This window comes from Ptychodera flava, chromosome 8 (genome assembly GCF_041260155.1).
Source record: "Ptychodera flava strain L36383 chromosome 8, AS_Pfla_20210202, whole genome shotgun sequence".
In the NCBI taxonomy this organism is placed as follows: Eukaryota; Metazoa; Hemichordata; class Enteropneusta; family Ptychoderidae; genus Ptychodera; species Ptychodera flava.
Genome location: NC_091935.1, coordinates 9,400,971 through 9,420,313, shown reverse-complemented (window position 1 = coordinate 9,420,313; position 19,343 = coordinate 9,400,971). Strand labels below are relative to the sequence as shown.

Genomic DNA, 19,343 nt, shown 5'->3' with positions numbered 1-19,343 from the left:
GTTCTAAATATAAATTACAGGTTTTTTTTATTCTTCTCCCAAAACCATAAGGAAATTTGTGGGGATTTGGTTCTGATATTTGGGGACCATGGTAATTATGCAAATTTAAATTATGCAAATGAAGGTTTTTCAAGGTATGAGTATATGGTTATTGTAGATCAAGATTATCTTTAACATATATGAAACATATTCAAAACATTCACGCTTCATAAAAGTTCAAACGCAGTTTTGAAATCTAGATGCAAAGTCTATACAGATTACTAAGTGGATTAAATCAACAATGTGATCTTTATAGGCAGCAATCACAGAGCAATACTCTGTGTATAGGCAGCAATCACAGAGCAATACTCTGTGTATATTAATATCTCAATACATCATTGTAGACAGAAACATGGTACTAGTTTGAGTAAAGGAGCATATTTTTCAAACAGAAGGGATTTGTGCAATTACACGTTTGGAGAAAATGCTGTATATTTCTAAAACTGTGCTGAAACACAAAATGTTGGCTGTTCTAAAAATGGCTTGTTTGGTTCCCACACAATTTTTCACATGGATAGGTTTTCTTTAGCATAAATTACCTATTTATATGCGACAATATCATATTTATGCTGATGAATAGAGCGGCTAAGAAATTTGTCCTTAAAAACATAAAATTGTAAGGAAATGCAAATTTATCATATCGGTCTTGAAGCAAATAATATGCGCTTCAAGGAATTGGATTTTTCTTACTTATTTTGAGTCACTTATCTGAAGACATAAAAAGACTTAATGGGTATTTTGAAAAATTTACAGCATATTTTTAAATGTCACAGTGGGCTGCCATTCTGATTTGACAGTAAATACTTGGAAGTTTACGATAAGACATTTGTTATCTCTCCTTCACACACAAAGTGAAAAAAACAGTGAAACCTTGATGTGTTCAGAAATTTTAAACACCTGATAATTATTAAAACTTGGGACACCAAAAAAATGGGCACCAACATGTGAAACTTTTTTTACATATCACTACGTAAAACAACAGCATATGTTAAGGAATATGCAGGTAAAACTTACCTTTCATGAGCAGGTACTTTGGATGGGTTATCCGTAAACAGAGTTAGCAGTAAGTAGATAGCATCAAGTACATGCAAGGGTTTGTTCACAGAATGCCAGAAACTATCCTGTAAAATCATGAAAAATACAATTTAGAATTTTATTTCTTTATTTTTTCTATCTTGCAGAATGCAATCAAAGACATATTTTCCCATGAATTGAAGGGATAATCTTTCACTTGTCTTCACACCAAACATGGTTTTCATATTTTTTTCCCTATGAAATCGATGCAGGCAAATCCCTGTAGACTACAGTGAATGTTGAAATCACTTAAGGTGGTTGGAAAGGCTATTTTTGCACCAATTCTTTTCTCAGAGTTAATGTCAAATTTCAAGTGTTAGAATCAAGATATTTAGTTCAAATTTTCAGGATAACTCCCTTAGTTAATATTTTCTCCAAAGAATATAAAAAATGTATATTTGCAGCCATGATTTTGAAATATGACACCAGTAAATATTAAAATTTAATTTTTCATATTTTTTTTACATATTTGAATTTAATAATAATTGGATAGTATTAATATTACCAAATTAGTTATAAATATGTTGACACTATTTATTGTAAGATTTGTACGGCAGGATTTGTAAATAAAATTTGTTTTTATGATTTTAAATGGGTTTATATATCAAAAATTATTAAAATTCTTTCAAATTTCAAAATGTGATTTTTCAAAAAGTACTTCAAATACAGGAAAATTGTGCCGTACAAATCTTATCTGTAACCTTGTTAATAGGCTGTAAAAATTCCATGTCCGTATCTCATTTCAAAGTTGGATTAAATTGGTATACAATTATGTAGGAAAACTGTTATTCTGTCAAAAATGTTGAAAACAAGCCATATTTGCACCCCTCTTTTGAAGTCATAGAGCTGTTTTTTTGGTCAATCTCACTTTTGACACCTCTTTGACACTCAAAGAATCTAAAAATGCATTTACAATAGCAGTCACTGATTCTGAATGCCAGCACCGCCTTGTCAAACTTCCTGAAAAACAGCAATAATGACTTTCCCTTTTCAAACATTTTATTAAAAGCTAGGGACCTCTACCATAGTTAATACACTAAGGACTCCCCAACTTCTTCTTATTTGGTCAGTTTTTCAGAAGTTTTAACAGGCTATAACTCTGCAATGCCTTTGTGCCCAAATGTCTATTTTTTTTTATTCTACAGAGAATGTTGACAACTTTTATATTTTAATAGTTTTGTTGAAATTTATAACTGACGCTCTAGCCTTTCCAACCACCTTAAGTGGGGAAAATCAATAGAATAGTAATATTATATTTTTGTACGTATAAAAGTTTCAAACATTACTAGTGACACCAGTGTGCCCTCTAAGCCTATTTGGCACACCATGGACTCATGAATATTCCATGTGATGCAAGAACATTTTCAGTTGAATAGGAAATTATACATTGTGACTCATGAAAATTTCACAAATTTTTTCAATTGACTCAGAAGTTTCCTGAAATCTCTTTTGTTAGAGGGAACACTGGATGACACCCTTTCAGTTGCTTAGGAACGAACAAACAGATATGCAATTAGTTGAACATGATTTAAGAACTTATTGTAGAACAGATGTGAAATTAATGAAATTCAAAATAATTTTCCTCATTTATTTCCATGATGAAAAACTACACAAACCAAATGTACAGGACTCAAACTACAAGCTGGAACGTAAATATGCCTGCTGAATGTCGATAGATTTCATATGACGTTCATTTGACAGCAACCTACATTGCGCACAGAATGCTTGAAATAGCAACAAACTCTGAATTGCCGTCGACAATACTCATTGACCAAACTGACCTTTGCCTTGAAGAGACTGTCATAGATGTGATGCAGGGTGGTTAATTGAATTCCAATTTTCATAAAGGTTCTGAAAACCCAGCTTTTATCCCAGTCCAGTTGGCACGTTTTCTTCTCCAAGTGCTTCACCAAAAAATCTGAAGAGAACAAATGTGTGTTCGTGTTACCATGACGACCACAATCTGTTACCATCACAATCACAATCAGGTCTTCCCTTTTCCCGATGCAAAATCAGAGAGCCATTCATTTCTAAAAGTGTAATAATTTTCAGCTGAATGCGACATGTTTTGATGGTCCCACTTCTTCCATAAAGACCTCATTTTGACACCATTGAAAACATTGATTTGCTCTCTAAATTGTTTTCCTGGTAATATCATGAACTATTATCACAAATACTACAGCTATACAAAGATGTGGGCTCCATAAACAATGAATTGAATGAGAAAATTTCAAGTATCTGGCATCACTACAGATACATTTATAAACAGCAGCATACGTTACTCTTTGATTTTTGCAGCTATGGTTTTTTTGTGTTGTTTGCCTGTATGTAACAAAATATTGTGACGAAATCCGTGCACTGCTCATCCATACTTACTAATCTGACATACTGTATGACCATATCTCATATTGAATGACAATATGTCAATGTTTATTTTGAATACATGCTGAGATTGGCTTTTGTGAAAAATAAGGACTCTCTTGCCATATTTTCATATTCCATTAATTCATTCCGGATATTGCTGAATTTTTGTTAAGTATGGCTGATGCATTTCAACGAACAGTTTCAGACACTCAAAATTTTTTAACACTTTGCTTGTCTACAGCTTGCAGAGAGTACGACGTTTCAGTGTCTACCTTTCTGTGAAAATCACAGATTCAATTTTTTCTGATGGAGTTAACAAAGGGACACCAGGCATTTTGAATTTCAAACATTTGTACATTTTAGGCGATTTGTTTCTCTAGTACCAAAATTAGCATATGACCTCTAATTTTATTACCATATTCAGAAAATTTTGAACAAAAGACTTAGTGTAAATCTTTCAGTTTTGAGTCAATACAGTACTGCCATAAATAGCAAACACTGCTTGATGTTATCACATTCACTAGTATTATTATTATTAATATTATTATTAATGTTTACTTAAACTCGATAACTCCATAGGTGAAACACCTCTTTTCATGGAGGTCGAATAGACAAAAGAAAATCATATTACAGCACCAACTTAAAAACACAAAAAACACAGAAGTACAAATATCAAAAAAAAAAACAAAAATCAAAAAAAAAAACTACGAAGAGGCATCAGACAAGTAAATAGAATACAGAAAGTTGTTACAAGATTTCTTAAAACTAGTCAGTGACTCGGAGTCCCTGATTGATTTGGGGAGATTGTTATATTCATCCACACCCGCAACAGACAAGGTGTTTTGATAAAGAAGTGTACGTGCTTTGGGAACTTTAAGGAGGTTCTGATTGGAAGAACGAAGTGATCTGGAAGGGATATAATTATTGAACATACTGGTTATGTAGTCAGGGATTAGATTGTGAGTTGCTCTGTAAATTTGGGCCATACGGTTAAAACGGAGTTTCAAGTTAATCGGCAGCCAATGAAGCTGAGTATACATTTGATAAGTGGAAAGAGGCGGAACAGTGTCAAGAATAAGTCTCATTGCACGTCTCTGTAGACGCTCCAATGCATAGATATTGCTATTGGAAGTAAAGCTCCAAACATTAGAACAGTAATTGATGTGTGGTGAGATGAAACAGTAATAAAATAGCTTGCGTGAGTGGAGAGGAAGAAATTTTTTGATGCGTGCCAAAAGAAACAATTTGGAATTGATTTTGCTTTCAATGGTTGAAATGTGTTCACACCAGTCTAGGTTATTAGAAATAGTGACCCCTAGTAACCTCTCTGATGAGACGCGGTCAATAGTTTTACCAGCCAAAGTGAGGTTGAAGTTTTCACTGTCAATGTGCCGTCTCTTCTGAGAAGTTGTGATGATCATTGATTTTGTCTTACTGGGATTGATACAAAGTTTGTTAGTAAGACACCAATTGTCAACTATTTTTAGATCAGCATTCAGGTAAGTAGATATGGTGTTTAAGGACTTGTTTGAAACATGAAGTGTTGTGTCGTCTGCAAATGAAGGGGAAAATCGTTAACATAAATAATAAAGAGCAATGGCCCCAGTATGGAACCTTGCAGCACACCGACAAAGACATCAATTACATCTGAGTTTGTACGTTTAAATTGCACAAATTGTTTATGTGTGAGTAAGTATGATTTAAATAAAAAATAGCGTCAATGACACTGTAGCTCCCATCCTTGACTATTTAGTGTTTGTTCTCTGGTCAGATATTTGAACATGTGTGAAAGGGATAAAGTGCATGAAGTGAAAATACTTAAATGAAATGTACTGGAGACAGTGAAATATGTTTAATGTAATTATTCAGAATATAAAATGGAAAAAATACAGAATTAGATATATCGAATACTGTGATACAACCATTAACTCAACAAGTCATTTACAATGACATAGTCCCCACTTGTAATAGGAGTATTAGTCTTGATGGGGCAGGAAAATGTGGTCATTAAGAAGTATCACTGGAGTGTATATGTTGAGATCTATGGGCACATAGGTCTATGTCGTTGTTCCCAATTTGAAACACATGAGGCATGTCTAAGTTATGGTTCTAAATCGGGAAAAGATCAGACCTCTAGCAGTATTGGCCAGCCAAGAAATACATATGCGCATTATAAATGAGGTACAAGATGTGACATCTTAAGGTCTATAATATCCTATCAAAATTGGAGGGTATAGAACTTGTGGTTACTGAAATATGCATATATATGTATAATCAAGGTCAAAGGTCATCGAGGTCACATGACATTTGAAAAAAATCATATTGCTAATTAATCCCTATATGCCAAAAAATCAGATCTCTAGCTCTATTCGCTTGCCCAGAATTAGATGTGTACATAATTAATGAGGTAAAGCGTGTGTTGTCATAAGGTCTCCCATCCTACTAAATACAAAGGACATAGCTTTGTGGTTACTTATTTATTGACATAAACATATATTTTAGGTAAAAGGTCATCGAGGTCACATGACATTTGGTCAAAAAATTGTATTGCTAAGTTATCCCTATATACCAAAAATCAGACATCCAGCTCTATTGGCTCGCTCAGAATGAGATATGCGCATAATTATTGAGGTACAGTATGTGGCGTCATCAGGTGTCCCATCATACCAAACATGAAGGGTGTAGCACTTGTGGTTACCGAGTTATGGACAAATATGTATATTTGAGGTCAAAGGTCACCGAGGTCACGTGACATTTTGTCAAAAAAATTGTTTTGCTATGTTATCCCTATATACCAAAAATCAGACCTCTAGCTCTATTGGCTCGCTCAAAATTAGATATGTGCATAATTAATGAGGTACAATATGTGGCGTCATAAGGTGTCCCATCATACCATACATGAAGGCTGTAGCACTTGTGGTTACTGAGTTATGGACAAATATGTATATTTGAGGTCAAAGGTCACCGAGGTCACGTGACATTTTGTCAAAAAAATTGTATTGCTAAGTTATCCCTATATACCAAAAATCAGACCTCTAGCTCTATTGGCTCGCCCAAAATTAGATATGCGCATAATTAATGAGGTACAATATGTGGCGTCATAAGGTGTCCCATTATACCATACATGAAGGCTGTAGCACTTGTGGTTACTGAGTTATGGACAAATATGTATATTTGAGGTCAAAGGTCACCGAGGTCACGTGACATTTTGTCAACAAAATTGTATTGCTAAGTTATCCCTATATACCAAAAATCAGACCTCTAGCTCTATTGGCTCGCTCAAAATTAGATATGTGCATAATTTATGAGGTACAATATGTGGCGTCATAAGGTGTCCCATCATACCATACATGAAGGCTGTAGCACTTGTGGTTACTGAGTTATGGACAAATATGTATATTTGAGATCAAAGGTCATCAAGGTCACATGACATTTTGTCAAAATATCTGAGATATCTGTGTGAACGGATGGACTCACGGATGGACGAACAGACGGACATGACCCAATCTATAAGCTCACTGGACTTCATCCGTGGGGACTAAAAATTGTGTCACTGCATCCTTTTTGCAATATGAATACGATGAGAAACTAAATTTTTATTTTTCGTGGCCCTATACATGGGAGTCTATGGAGATCTGCCTTATACATGGGAGTCTATGGACGTGTAAACTAAAAATATGCAAATTTCACCACGATTTGCCCAAATTTGGCAAGGGTCACTCCTATGCACTTCCATACCAAGTTTCAAATCAATCGGACTTGTGGTTTCAGAGCAGGAGATTTTTTGACCAAAAATGGGAGAAAATTACAAAAAAATTCATGAAAAATAGCAAGTCCAAGATACTGACCCAAGATGTGCAAAATCATTTCATGTCAGCCCAAAGTACTTACATGCTAATTTTTCATGTAATCTGCTCAGTGGTTATTGAGTTTTTTCAATTTTGACTTTTTTTACATTTTTTCACTTAATTTGCATATTTTTGGCAATGACAACTTCATTTGAACAAAATCTCATCTACAGCCCATCATCCATGTACACACCAAATATCAAGATGAAATGTACAGCGGTTTTGGAGTTTTTGATGTTGACGGACAGACATACAGACATACAGACATACAGACATACAGACATACAGACATACAGACATACATACATACAGACATTTCCCTAGCCTATAAGAATAGCTTCCATTGCCATATATACATATGGCTATGGGAGCTAAAAATGACAGGGTATGATCAGAACACCCATAGATTTTTAGTTTTGACAACAAGATTGTGTGATCAACGAGATCAAACGCTTTGCTCAGGTCTAAAAATGCTGAGCCAACGATGTTTCCACGATGGATTTCTTTAGTCCATGAGTTGACCAGACCAACAACAGTACTTTAACAAGAGTGTTTGGTGTGAAAGCCTGATTGGTTAGAAAAGAAGAGATTGTGTGTTTCCATGAATTTTACAAGGTGATCGTGAATATGGCGCTCAAGAAGTTTAGTATGATATTCAACTGGCAATCACATAAATACTGAGAAGCAAAGAATATTGGACTGCTCGCATAATTTATGGATATAAAACATCTAGAATACAAAATTGGGATTATCCTTAAATTTTTGTGAGTGTATTCAAGAGAACAAAACTTGTGGACAACTAATCGACATTTATGAAAAACTTGTAACTATCCTTTTGCTTGACACTGGAATTTTTCATTTTCACTTGGTTTCAAAGATACAAAATTAACAATTTTACTGCTCCTTTAGTTAAATCACCTTTTATTATTTTATTACTTTAAATTTATTATTACAGTTGTATTATTATTTTATTATTATTATTTTTTTCTACATCCATTTATTCAACTTCTGTGTAGCATTGAACATTTCTTTTCCCTTTTCAATTTGACCTCCACAAAAGCCAAATCGACAAACTGTATGGAAAATACAATTTGTTACGATAGACAAGATTATATTTTTGCAAATAATAATGGGAGACAAATTCAGCATATCTTTACTGAGTGTACTGACCAGAATCAGATACATCAGGGGTGGATAAATACTCAGTATATAGTGCTTTTAAAGACATTGAGATCATATTATGTGAGTCTACATGAACATGTTACACGTCCAAACATGGAAATCTGGGTCAACTCAGATTTTGTATAGGCCCTAGACTTGGTTCAAGTTGGTGAACTTTTAAAAACTAAAATCATTTATAATAGTTTCTCTTGTGTCTCTCCTATTTCGTACAAACCTATTCGGAATTGGTAGCGCAGGTTTTCCGAGCGATTGAATGCGTTACCTTTGAGTCTGCGCAGTATAGTGAGTTAGTTTTTGCCGGATTCACCGACTTGGACTTCTTGCAAAGTACCGGCGGCCAGACGGACTGTGTACACAGTGACGTCAAGCAAATACAAAATGATTGACAGTTCCAGCCATTATTCTGGCCAATAAGGAGAACGCGTGAACTTAGTTGTTAGTGGCATCAAATAGGACCCTTTGCTGGGCCTTTTATTTTCGCACGGAACAAGCCGTTTGACAACTTCTTCTTTGGCCCCGATGGTTGATCATGTAGATTTGAACTGTAGTCGGAACTGCTGGAGGCTTTTCAGCAGAGTCGATGCCGAATGCAGCATGATCTGCAACTCACATGAGTGTGCAGAAAGGGGTCAAGAGTTGTACAGACGGCAAACACTATTTCTTCACAGGACAGTGTCTTTTTTCCATCCTTGAACAAGTCATCGTTGATGACACAGTCCCCACTTGTTAATGGGTACTTTGATTACAGGTCCTCAGAGAGAATAGAGTCCTCTTCATTAGGTCTGTGATAAAAATACTTTTGAATTAATTCACTTGATACATGTCTGAGTTATGGTTCCGGACATGAAAAAAACGTAACAAAATGGCCACATGGCGGCCATATTGGACCGTATCACAAAACAAATCAATGTGCATGTGTATGACATAGGTCAATGTCCTTGTACCAACTTTGAATAAAATCGGTTGAGATATGCCCGAGTTCTGGCTCTGTACATGAAAAATTCGTAACAAAATGGCCGCATGGCGGCCATATTGGACCTTATCACAAAACAAATTGATGTGCATAGCTATGACATACATCAATCTCCTGGTACCAACTTTGAATAAAATCGGTTGAAACATGCTTGAGTAATGGCTCTGTACATGAAAAAATCGTAATAAAATGGCTGCCTGGCGGCCATATTGGATTGTATCACAAAACAAATTGACGTGCATATCTATGACATTGGTCAATGTCCTTGTACCCAGTTTGAATAAAATCAGTTGAAACATGCCTGAGTTATGGCTCTGTACATGTAAAAATCATAACAAAATGGCCGCATGGCAGCCATATTTGATCGTATCACAAAACAAATTAAAGTGCATATGTATGACATAGGTCAATGTCCTTGTACCAAGTTTGAATAAAATCGGTTGAGATATGCCTGAGTTATGGCTCTGTACATGAAAAAATTGTAACAAAATGGCCGCACGGCAGCCATATTGGATCGTATCACAAAACAAATTGACGTGCGTCTCTATGTCATTGGTCAATGTCCTTGTACCAACTTTGAATAAAATGGGTTGAAACATGCCTGAGTAATGGCTCTATACATGAAAAAATCGTAATAAAATGGCCGCCTGGCAGCCATATTGGATCGTATCACAAAACAAATCGACGTGCATCTGTATGACATAAGAAGTAATCCTTGTACCAAGTTTGAATGAAATCGCTCCAGGCATCTCTGAGATATCTGCGTGAACGGACGGACGCACACACAGACACACGCACGCACACACGGACGCACGCACCCACGGACATGACCAAACCTATAAGTCCCCCCGGACTCTGTCCGTGGGGACTAATAACCAGCGACGATTATCGCATTTTGCAACATGGGCCCCACAAACAACATAGATATTTACACGCGTTTTCGGTGATACAACAGAGGTCGTGCTGACTTTTCTGGGCATGATCGCACTTGACATCTTATGAATAATATATAAGTAAATAAAAACGTCATCTCATGAATAATTTATAGCAACGCAAACCCTGCAAGAAAGCCAAGTCTGTGATTCCGGGTGAAACTCCCCTGTATAGCGTTCACCCGACTCATCGCGTCCACTCCACTCACGCGCGCGTTTCACATGAAAGTAAAATACAAATTATTGCGTTCACTCCACTCAAACATTCACAAATCACAGACTTGAACCAAGTCTATATAGGCCCCAGATCCCACTCCCAATTGGGACAATACTGGTTCAATGCTCGGCCGACACTGAGCGTTCGTATTGCTTTTATTACATGGGTGTAAAAGTTACATCAGTGTAGCAGCGATGCAATTTAGTACAGTGAATTGCCTTGAAGCATTGGCATAAGACGAACCAGACATATTGTTTAAATCGAGGTGTTGCCAACACTGTCAGGTGCAATCAACAGTTAAGCAGTAACATGAGTCGATCATAAAAAAATCAACTCTGCAAAAGTTGAAACATTGTCTAGCGGGAGGTCAGACTTGATCAAAACAACACCACACAACACATAACCACGCACTGCTAACTGTCCAGGACGTATGCTGTCAGGTTTATAACGCCTTTCGAATTTACAATTTTTTGAACTTTTGAATTTTTATGTACCGGTTAAAAAGTGCAATGCTGTAATGTAATAATTCGTCGAGGTAATTCATCGAAGTATTATATTTTGTTGATTTAACAAAAACAAGTGACTGCGTTCTAAGCAGACATGATGTGTGTGGTTGGGTGTTGGTGTTTTGACTACGTCTGACCTCCCGCTAGACAATGTTTCAACTTTTGCAGAGTTGGTTTTTTTATGATCGACTCATATTACTATTAAGCTGTTAATTGCACCTGACAGTGTAGGCAACACCTCGATTTAGACAATATGTCTGGTTCGTCTAATGTCAATGCTTCAAAGCAATTCAATTCAATCAAAGCTATTGTGAACGGGGTATGTGAAGCAGAGCCAACTCAGTCCGTGTGAACAGGGTTTATGAAGCAGGTTTCCCCTTCACTTCTTCTCATGTTCACCAACAACTTTCAAACTGTGTACATGAATGAATATGTACATGGTTCTCTTTTGCTTTTGTAGCTCCACTTTTTTTAACGCTCTTTGCTGAAACCTGTATCCAACAAAAATTCTGAAGAAAAATAAATGAAATTCACTGCCCTGCATTGCTCATCTATAATTCCTATTCCGACATATTGAATGACAATATGTTGATGTCTATTTCAATTACGTTCAGAGATGAATTTCGTTTTTTTCTTCTGTAAAAATAGAAGCATCTGTACATGAAACCTTCCATAATTCATTAATTCCTTTTCTGACAAACTGAATTACAATATCAATGTCTATTTCAATTATGTCCCGAGATGAGTTTCATTTTTTCTTGAGTAAAAAAAGAAGGATCCATATGTGAACCCTTTCATATTTAATTAATTGATTGATTTTAGAGATTGTCAGATTTTATTTGAGGGACCGCAATATGGTCTTTGGTGACAGATGTTCAGATACTCAACCAAGTACGGAAGTGGGGTATTCCTAAGTTAATGGAGCATTGCAGTAACAAATTGTTACAATACTTTGCTGGTACGCTGCTTGTGTAAATTCATTTAATAGCTTATGGAGTTTACGAAGATTTCGATGTGTCTTTTTGTGAAAATCGAACATTTTATTGCTGTGTTCACGGCAGAAACTAAAATCTCAACAGGCTGAGCCCATAAGTTGATGCAGCTATGTATTTCAAAAAAAAGTAAAAATTCACTGCTGTATATAGTAGGTGGATTATTTGATAAAGACATTTTTAATAATGATAATCCTGTTTGATAAAGATACTCCTATTCATCGCTGGTATTGATGGTCTCGCTGGTTATGTGTGTGGCAGCTCGCAGAGCCCGACTACTTAGCGCGCTGCAGCGTACTTTGTGAAAGGCTGTTCCCTCTTGACATAAGTCATGGCTCCTGCCAGCGCACATGCGGGAATGCTATCGATCCGTGTATGTTTTATCCCCAACAAAAATACATTGATGGCTTTGAACTTATTTTCAAATTCTGAATTCATCTTGGTAACTTTATAACATCAAAACGAACAACAAAAATACAGTCATTAATGGCAATGTTCATCCAGTTCAAAAATGTGATACAATACTTCAATTGTTGAGCATTAATTCTATAAATATTCACTGTTTACACTTGAAAAGCTTTGCAATTAAGACATTTTGACAAAAATAGCAGTAAGGCAATTCGTTTCGCTCATTTGCATATCAGTCATTCCATGCACTTTGTTCAAACAAACTTGTAGATTTTGGTATTCTTGAGCAAATAGTAAACTGAAAGCCTGAGTACTATCTCAGCATAGAAATTTGTCTATTTTGACTATTTTTATGATTTATTTTCTCCCTTGTACATTACTCATCTGATCAATTTGATTTAAATAATGTTAAATTTGCATCAGAATTAAAATAATTCCTACAGCTAGTAGTTAAAAGAGTTTTACGATTATTGACCACGTGTATTTGTTCATTTTAGTATCAGCCTTTTATTCCATTTTATTGAATGAACATGCATCTAAATGCCACTGAGAACATCTGTAGCAAAAACAAAATTCACAGAAATCAAACATATCAAACGTAGAATTCTTTACCATTTTTGAAAGATTTGTTTTGCTCATTTGCATAATAATCATCTTATAAACTTTATTTACACATACTTAAATTTGCATCAAATAGAAACATCCCGACCAATTTTCAAAGCCCTAGGGCCAGCAGTTTTTTTAGGTTGTAATTTTTTACCATTGTTCACATTTAAATTGCTCATTTGCATATCAGTCATTTACCAACTTTGGTTTGAACACAATTGTATTAAAATACCGTTAGAAATATAAATTATGCAAATGTTAGAGTCACTGGACAGGATTTTTTACCAGTTTTAGGTCCAAGATTTGCTTATATGCATATTAGTCATGCGATCAACTTAGCTGGAACAAACCACAATCTACATAAAAAAGACGCTTTTCATAAAATTTAAAAGTCTAAGATAACGTACTTTCTGAGTTTAAGATTTTTTACCAATGGTTATGTTTATTTTTCTCATCTGCAAAATTATTAAGTGATCGACTTGGCCTGAACTAGTTTTAAACTAAACTCTGCCACCCAGTAGGACTATTCTGGCAAAACTTCTGAAGTCAAGGTTAACAGGAACCATTTTACTTTAAACCTCTCATTGCTGCATTATTCATGCCCACAGCAATGAGCTGTACCTGCCGCGTGAAGAAGAGTTTGACGCACACTTACCAAGAGGAAAGTAGCGATCAGATGTGATGTAGATCCTTCCTAAGCTGATTATCTTGTCACTGAGCGATGCAATTCTTGTTGAAGCAGACTTGCCGAAAGTGTCTTCCAAATCTGAATAAAGAAACAGCAATGGCAAAAACACTTTGACTATCTTCTATGCCAAGACATCACAGACTGTTAGGGAAGTTTGTCTCAGGCTTTCTTGAAGAATTTCTTGGTATTTCCCCAAACTGACGTTCAACTAAGTGTTTCTATCATTTTTGCCTCCCCACTGGTAAGGTAGATGTGCTATCAGACGAGTATCCATGCTGACTCCGGCAATTGTTTTATGCTGATGTTAGGGGGTATATTTCAATGTTTTGACAAGGCTCATAGAATTTCTGCTGTCTGCTGGTATAAATGCTTTGATTTTACTGAAAGGAGCTTTGATACACCGTGGTAACATTGATATGCTGACTGCCCTCAACGCACGTACTGATAGTCTAAGTTCTGACCGTCTGACATCACTTTCATCAACAAACAGTCAGTTGGCTGGTACTATTAGATTTTCAGTGGTGTGTTTGAAACCACTCGAGGAGGATGCTATGACGGGCTGCACAGATAAAAGCAACTCAACTGCAATTTTTATGCTTCACCTGTAAAGTTAGAGCTGTCACCGTAGGTTACAAGTAGATGCTTTACCTTGCTTGATAATGTTTTCCCACAGCGACTCCACAAGGGCCGGATCATAGTGGCTGGCACAGTGGATGATGGCTAGCTGGCTCTCCCACAGCTGAAATGGTTCTGCAAACTCAGCATACAACTATTGACAGAACCACAGAAAGGCAAGCTTAGAGGTTTCATCAAAGATTTCTAATAGAGGCTTATTGAAGTCTAGACTAATAAGGAATTGCCCTCTGCATCATAACAACCACTAGTTACAATCTTTTCTGGTATTTACATCATTCGAACACCCTGTCATACACCAGAAACATGTACTTAAATTTGAAAACAAGTGACTATCAATACTGTGGGTTCATTTTAGGTAAAGGTATGCATCTTGACAGCAAGGAATTAAAAATATCAAAATGGCAAACAGGCAGAACATCATTCCAGATATTTCCAATTTCTAGCGGTCAGTCCTCTGAGTTAATTAGAAAATTTAACATCATGTTGTGACACAACAATTTGCTGTATGAAGCCAGTTACTAAAAGCTAGCCTGTTGCATACGTAGATCTGGGAGAAAATATGATTTATACTCTTTCAAAGACGGCTATGTATAAGTTCATGTCATGATGCTAAGAAGCCATGTGCTAAATCTGCCAATAAAACAAACTGAATATCAGATCTTTGAAATTCTGTCTTCCTCGCATATCAGGCTAATTTTTCTTTTTAAAAGGTGAGTTACTTGAAAGAATGCCTGTGGAAAATACATAATTTTGTTTGCAGTGTCCAAAACAGTAAAATTTATTAAATTCATGTGTTAGTTTTGAAAATATGAAAAATATTTAGGATAAGATAATTTCAAATTTTATAGGTCATATGTCACTGGAAATACACCTGTTTTTTCTTAGCCTTATGTTCATAATGTTCCAGTTGAAAGCAAGTACAAATCAAGTTATTTTCCAACGGAATCTCCCTACAACACTCACCCTGGTTATGTCCATAAGTTCAGCATTAAGCTGTGACAATGCATTCTGAATTTCTGGTTGAGATGAATGAAAATTACTGATAGCTTCAAAAATCTTGAGTTGAATTCGAGCGACCTGTAAAATAAAATTTAGATAAGTGACTTGCAGACATAAACCATAATGCTATAAGTATTCATAGAATGGTTGAACTTTGAACTATTAATGTCAAGATGCATATTCACAGTGACCAAAATAAATATTATTTCTTTTTCTAATTTGTCGAGAACACTGTTGATATATTTCCTTGTTCTGCTTTGTTTGCTCTGAGTGTCAAATCAAAAGAAAACATGACTGTAAAAACATAATACCTCCATTTTCTCTTCCAGTTCATGCAAGAATTCTCCATCACTGGCTGAGCTAGTTCTTAGTGTGCTACTTTTAGCAGTCATGATGGCCCGTGATATGTACTCAATGCGCTGAGGTAAACCAACGTCAGTTCTGAAAATATAAAACAAAACAACAATGATCCTTCCTGGCAAATGGGTCCCCTTTGAATTGAACAATGGAATAGTTTGCACAAATAAGATTTAGGCAAAATCGTCAGGTGCTCTACAAAAAAAACAACAACACACAGTTTCTAAATCAGCAATGCACTGCAGCCAACATGTGAAGTACATAACTCTGAGTTTTCAACTACGAGACTGTCAACACAATGGAGAAAAGTAAGTTTGAAGCAATACATTATGAGAATAGTAAAGTTACAAGGATTGACAAAATATGCCCACTCTCGCAAAGTCTGGTGTATTAAAGGACACTGCTATGTGACAAAATGCTTAAAATTGTCAGCAGGTATGCCATTCCTGGGTTTTGTCTGATCAGTAATCCCTATCACCGAGATAACATCAACAAGAGCTTCACACATACCCATGTCTGTCAGCCAGTTTGGCCAGTATTTTAGCAGCGGCTGAAAAGTTCCGTATCTTCTCGTAGTACTTCCACATCAAATCCAACATTTCAAGGTTGTCTGGCTGGTAGGCAGCTGCTCGTTTGAGGTAACCTTCAACATACGGTGAAGAAATCTGGGAGCAAACACACAGGCCAGAAAATAAGTTGTCACTGATTTGCCATATTTGGAACTTCCACCACTTATATCGAATCTGTATTCATGTATTTTAAGAAAGAAATTGTGTGTACACTGTAAATGCACAAAATTTTTTAACTGTTTCTTTAATTGTGAGTTCTCAGAACACTACACACATTTTGATGATGCCATGAGGTCACTGTGTATGCACATTCTGGTGATGTAAAATGAACACCACATACACACATATCTATGATGTCATGTACTTCGATACATGTATTTATAAGCAGGAGATGGAAGCCAGTGGACTTGAGAACTGAAATGAAAACAGTGATACTGACCTCTAGAAGCTTATCTGTGAGTCTCATATTTACCAACCAATCATATAAAGCCACATGGAACAGTTCATCGTTAGATTTCAGTCCTATCCGCATCATTTCATCCATCTGGTGACAGAAAAGTTGACTGATTCAATAAAAGACATCCCCTTTCAGATTGAGATTAGAGGACAAAGGAAAAGCAGTCCACCAACTCAGTTACAGACTCACATTACACTCACTGTAACTGTCATGAATGTATTAGCAAGGATTGGCTGATAAACTTTACATTGCCTCAAAACTGCACAAAAATAAACAACAAAATGTCTTCTAAATTTCAAGTGATGATGTGCTGGCTACTTGATAAGCTTGTTTGTGATTTTTGTCAAAAATGGAGACAAACATTAAACATTTTTAGTGATTGCTTGTATTTTAGTTTTTTTATATACTTTCTGGCAAAGAGACTTCACCATTGCAAAAAGTACCCAGCCACTCCAAATTACATAAATCTCAAGTCTGTTGCAGATTTAACCAAACATAATCATTGGCTGGCAATTTGTTCAATTCATTTATTCATTTATTTATTTATCTATTTTTTATTTAGTGATTTATTTATTTCTCCTTATTTATACTGGTTAGCTAGTGTAAATATTAACACCTATAACCATATTGAAGATGTGTTGAGAAAAATATTGCTATTGACTGCAATCAATTCTTTAACTTAATTCCCCTGTCCATCATGCCCACCACACCATCAAAAATAAGGGGCAGAAACATACAACTGTGGACAGAAATACAAAAACCAAACACAAACTGTGTGACTTACATGGTGAGTGGCTTCCTGAGCACTGAGTCTGCTGGCTTCAGTGCTTATGGTTGGTGGACCAGGTCTCCTTGGTACCCCAGGGGATTGTGGGTAGGCCTGACTGACATCTACAAGGTGGGCCAGAGTTTCATGCACACACTTGTAACAATCTAGTCTGTGGATCGAAGAAAAAAATGATAAGAACAGATGTTACCATAGATTGAGTAAAGAAATCAAGGTAAGAACAGCCGATTTGGATTGAGTCACAAAACACAATGACAAGGTTGAGTTGGTGCACACTGCATTATCTGTACTCTGAAAATTCACTTATAGTCGGTTGCATTTTGTGTCAGGTACATTGTGCAGTCATTGATTCAAGCATACATTCACATAAACATGACTGTCTATGTGTGAAATTAAGGTAGCTTTCTGCCTTTGTTTTGGTATTTTGAGATAAAAACACGATTTTTCTTTTATCCCTGAAAAGTATTCCTATAATATTGATCTTCCTTGTGTGTAGAATATCTTGGTCGTGAAGTTCCTGTTTTTGGGTGAAATTTTGGAATAAAAATGTACGAGAGGCACAGGTGTACATTTTGGCGTTTGAGACTACCGTTAAGTCTTGATTGACAAGGGATTACGCTAAGCAAGCAGCGTCACAGTATTCGCATGCACTTAGACAACATCCGCTGTGAAAATCCCATTAACACCTACCGTTCACTGCGTGGGTCAAGACCATAGAGTGTACCTGGCGAAAGGTGGGTCTTACCGTTTTTCTCATAGGGGTGGCCGCTCCCAAAAGATCATAATTTATCGACACAATCGGACAAGGTCAGACTTATGACATTGTTGACGGTACAATTTCAGATTACAAAAATGGCCCACACACTAAATGTTTTATCTGGGACATTTTTGTGCTTTTGTAAAAGCACCAGGAGTGGTGGATAAGTTTCGTAATGTTAAACATCTTTGAAGAGGCTGTCCCGTATACATAAATGGTACGTTCCACTGGCGGCCTCAGTGACAGCGGGAACACTGACAGACACCCTTCACATCTTCAACATTCAAGCAACATTCGGCCTCTTTCGGCCGAAGTTTCGGCTTCTTTTGGCCCCAAGACATTTTGACACCCCCGTTACGATTTATTTTTTCCCTTCAAACTTATTAGTAACTGACAGACCAGTCATATTCATAAGCGTGACCTTGCGTTCTGACCAGTATGACTTTTACAGTGCCGTTTAGGCGCCGCTTTTCAAACTTTGACAGTGTCAGCGGCTATTGCTATTGAAAATGATATGAAACTCTTTCCTCACGGTTTTTCACCATGTTCTCACAAACTTTAAAGCACAGTCTGAACGCTAGGGGTGCAATTTGCATATGCAAATGCCATTTCCTTTCGAACAGCATTCAGCAACTCCGTCTACACTGTGACCGTTGGCTGGCTAACACAGTTTTTCAGTCGCTCCCAAATCCTCATTTTTTTCGCCGATAATTATCATTGGAGACCAACTTCATCTCTTCAATTGGATTTTCTGAGAAGGTAAGTGACTTTTTGGGCTCTGTTTGAAAAATTAAAGTGAATTTTGCGATTTCAGCGATTTTTCATAGTACGATGTTATATGTCGAGCGCGGACTTGTGTTGCTGTACCAACTACGGTAGCATGAAATTATGGCCCAAAATCAAGCATAGTTCGTGGAATTATACTATAAATTAGCTTTTTACCGCAGAATTT

At 36.3% G+C, this 19,343-nt stretch overlaps 1 protein-coding gene across 1 annotated transcript in view; it reads right to left on the bottom strand.

The window, feature by feature from the left end:
• The window catches only part of LOC139138417 (nuclear pore complex protein Nup155-like), a 64,493-nt gene that overhangs the window by 2,086 nt on the left and 43,064 nt on the right, over positions 1–19,343 (bottom strand). The window contains exons 25-33 of the mRNA XM_070706798.1: positions 17,632–17,785; positions 16,830–16,934; positions 16,332–16,486; positions 15,776–15,905; positions 15,429–15,542; positions 14,478–14,598; positions 13,797–13,907; positions 2,895–3,031; positions 1,054–1,160 (exon numbers count right to left, since the gene is read on the bottom strand). Coding sequence (XP_070562899.1) covers positions 1,054–1,160; positions 2,895–3,031; positions 13,797–13,907; positions 14,478–14,598; positions 15,429–15,542; positions 15,776–15,905; positions 16,332–16,486; positions 16,830–16,934; positions 17,632–17,785 — 1,134 coding nt within the window. The remainder of the gene's footprint in view (positions 1–1,053; positions 1,161–2,894; positions 3,032–13,796; positions 13,908–14,477; positions 14,599–15,428; positions 15,543–15,775; positions 15,906–16,331; positions 16,487–16,829; positions 16,935–17,631; positions 17,786–19,343) is intronic.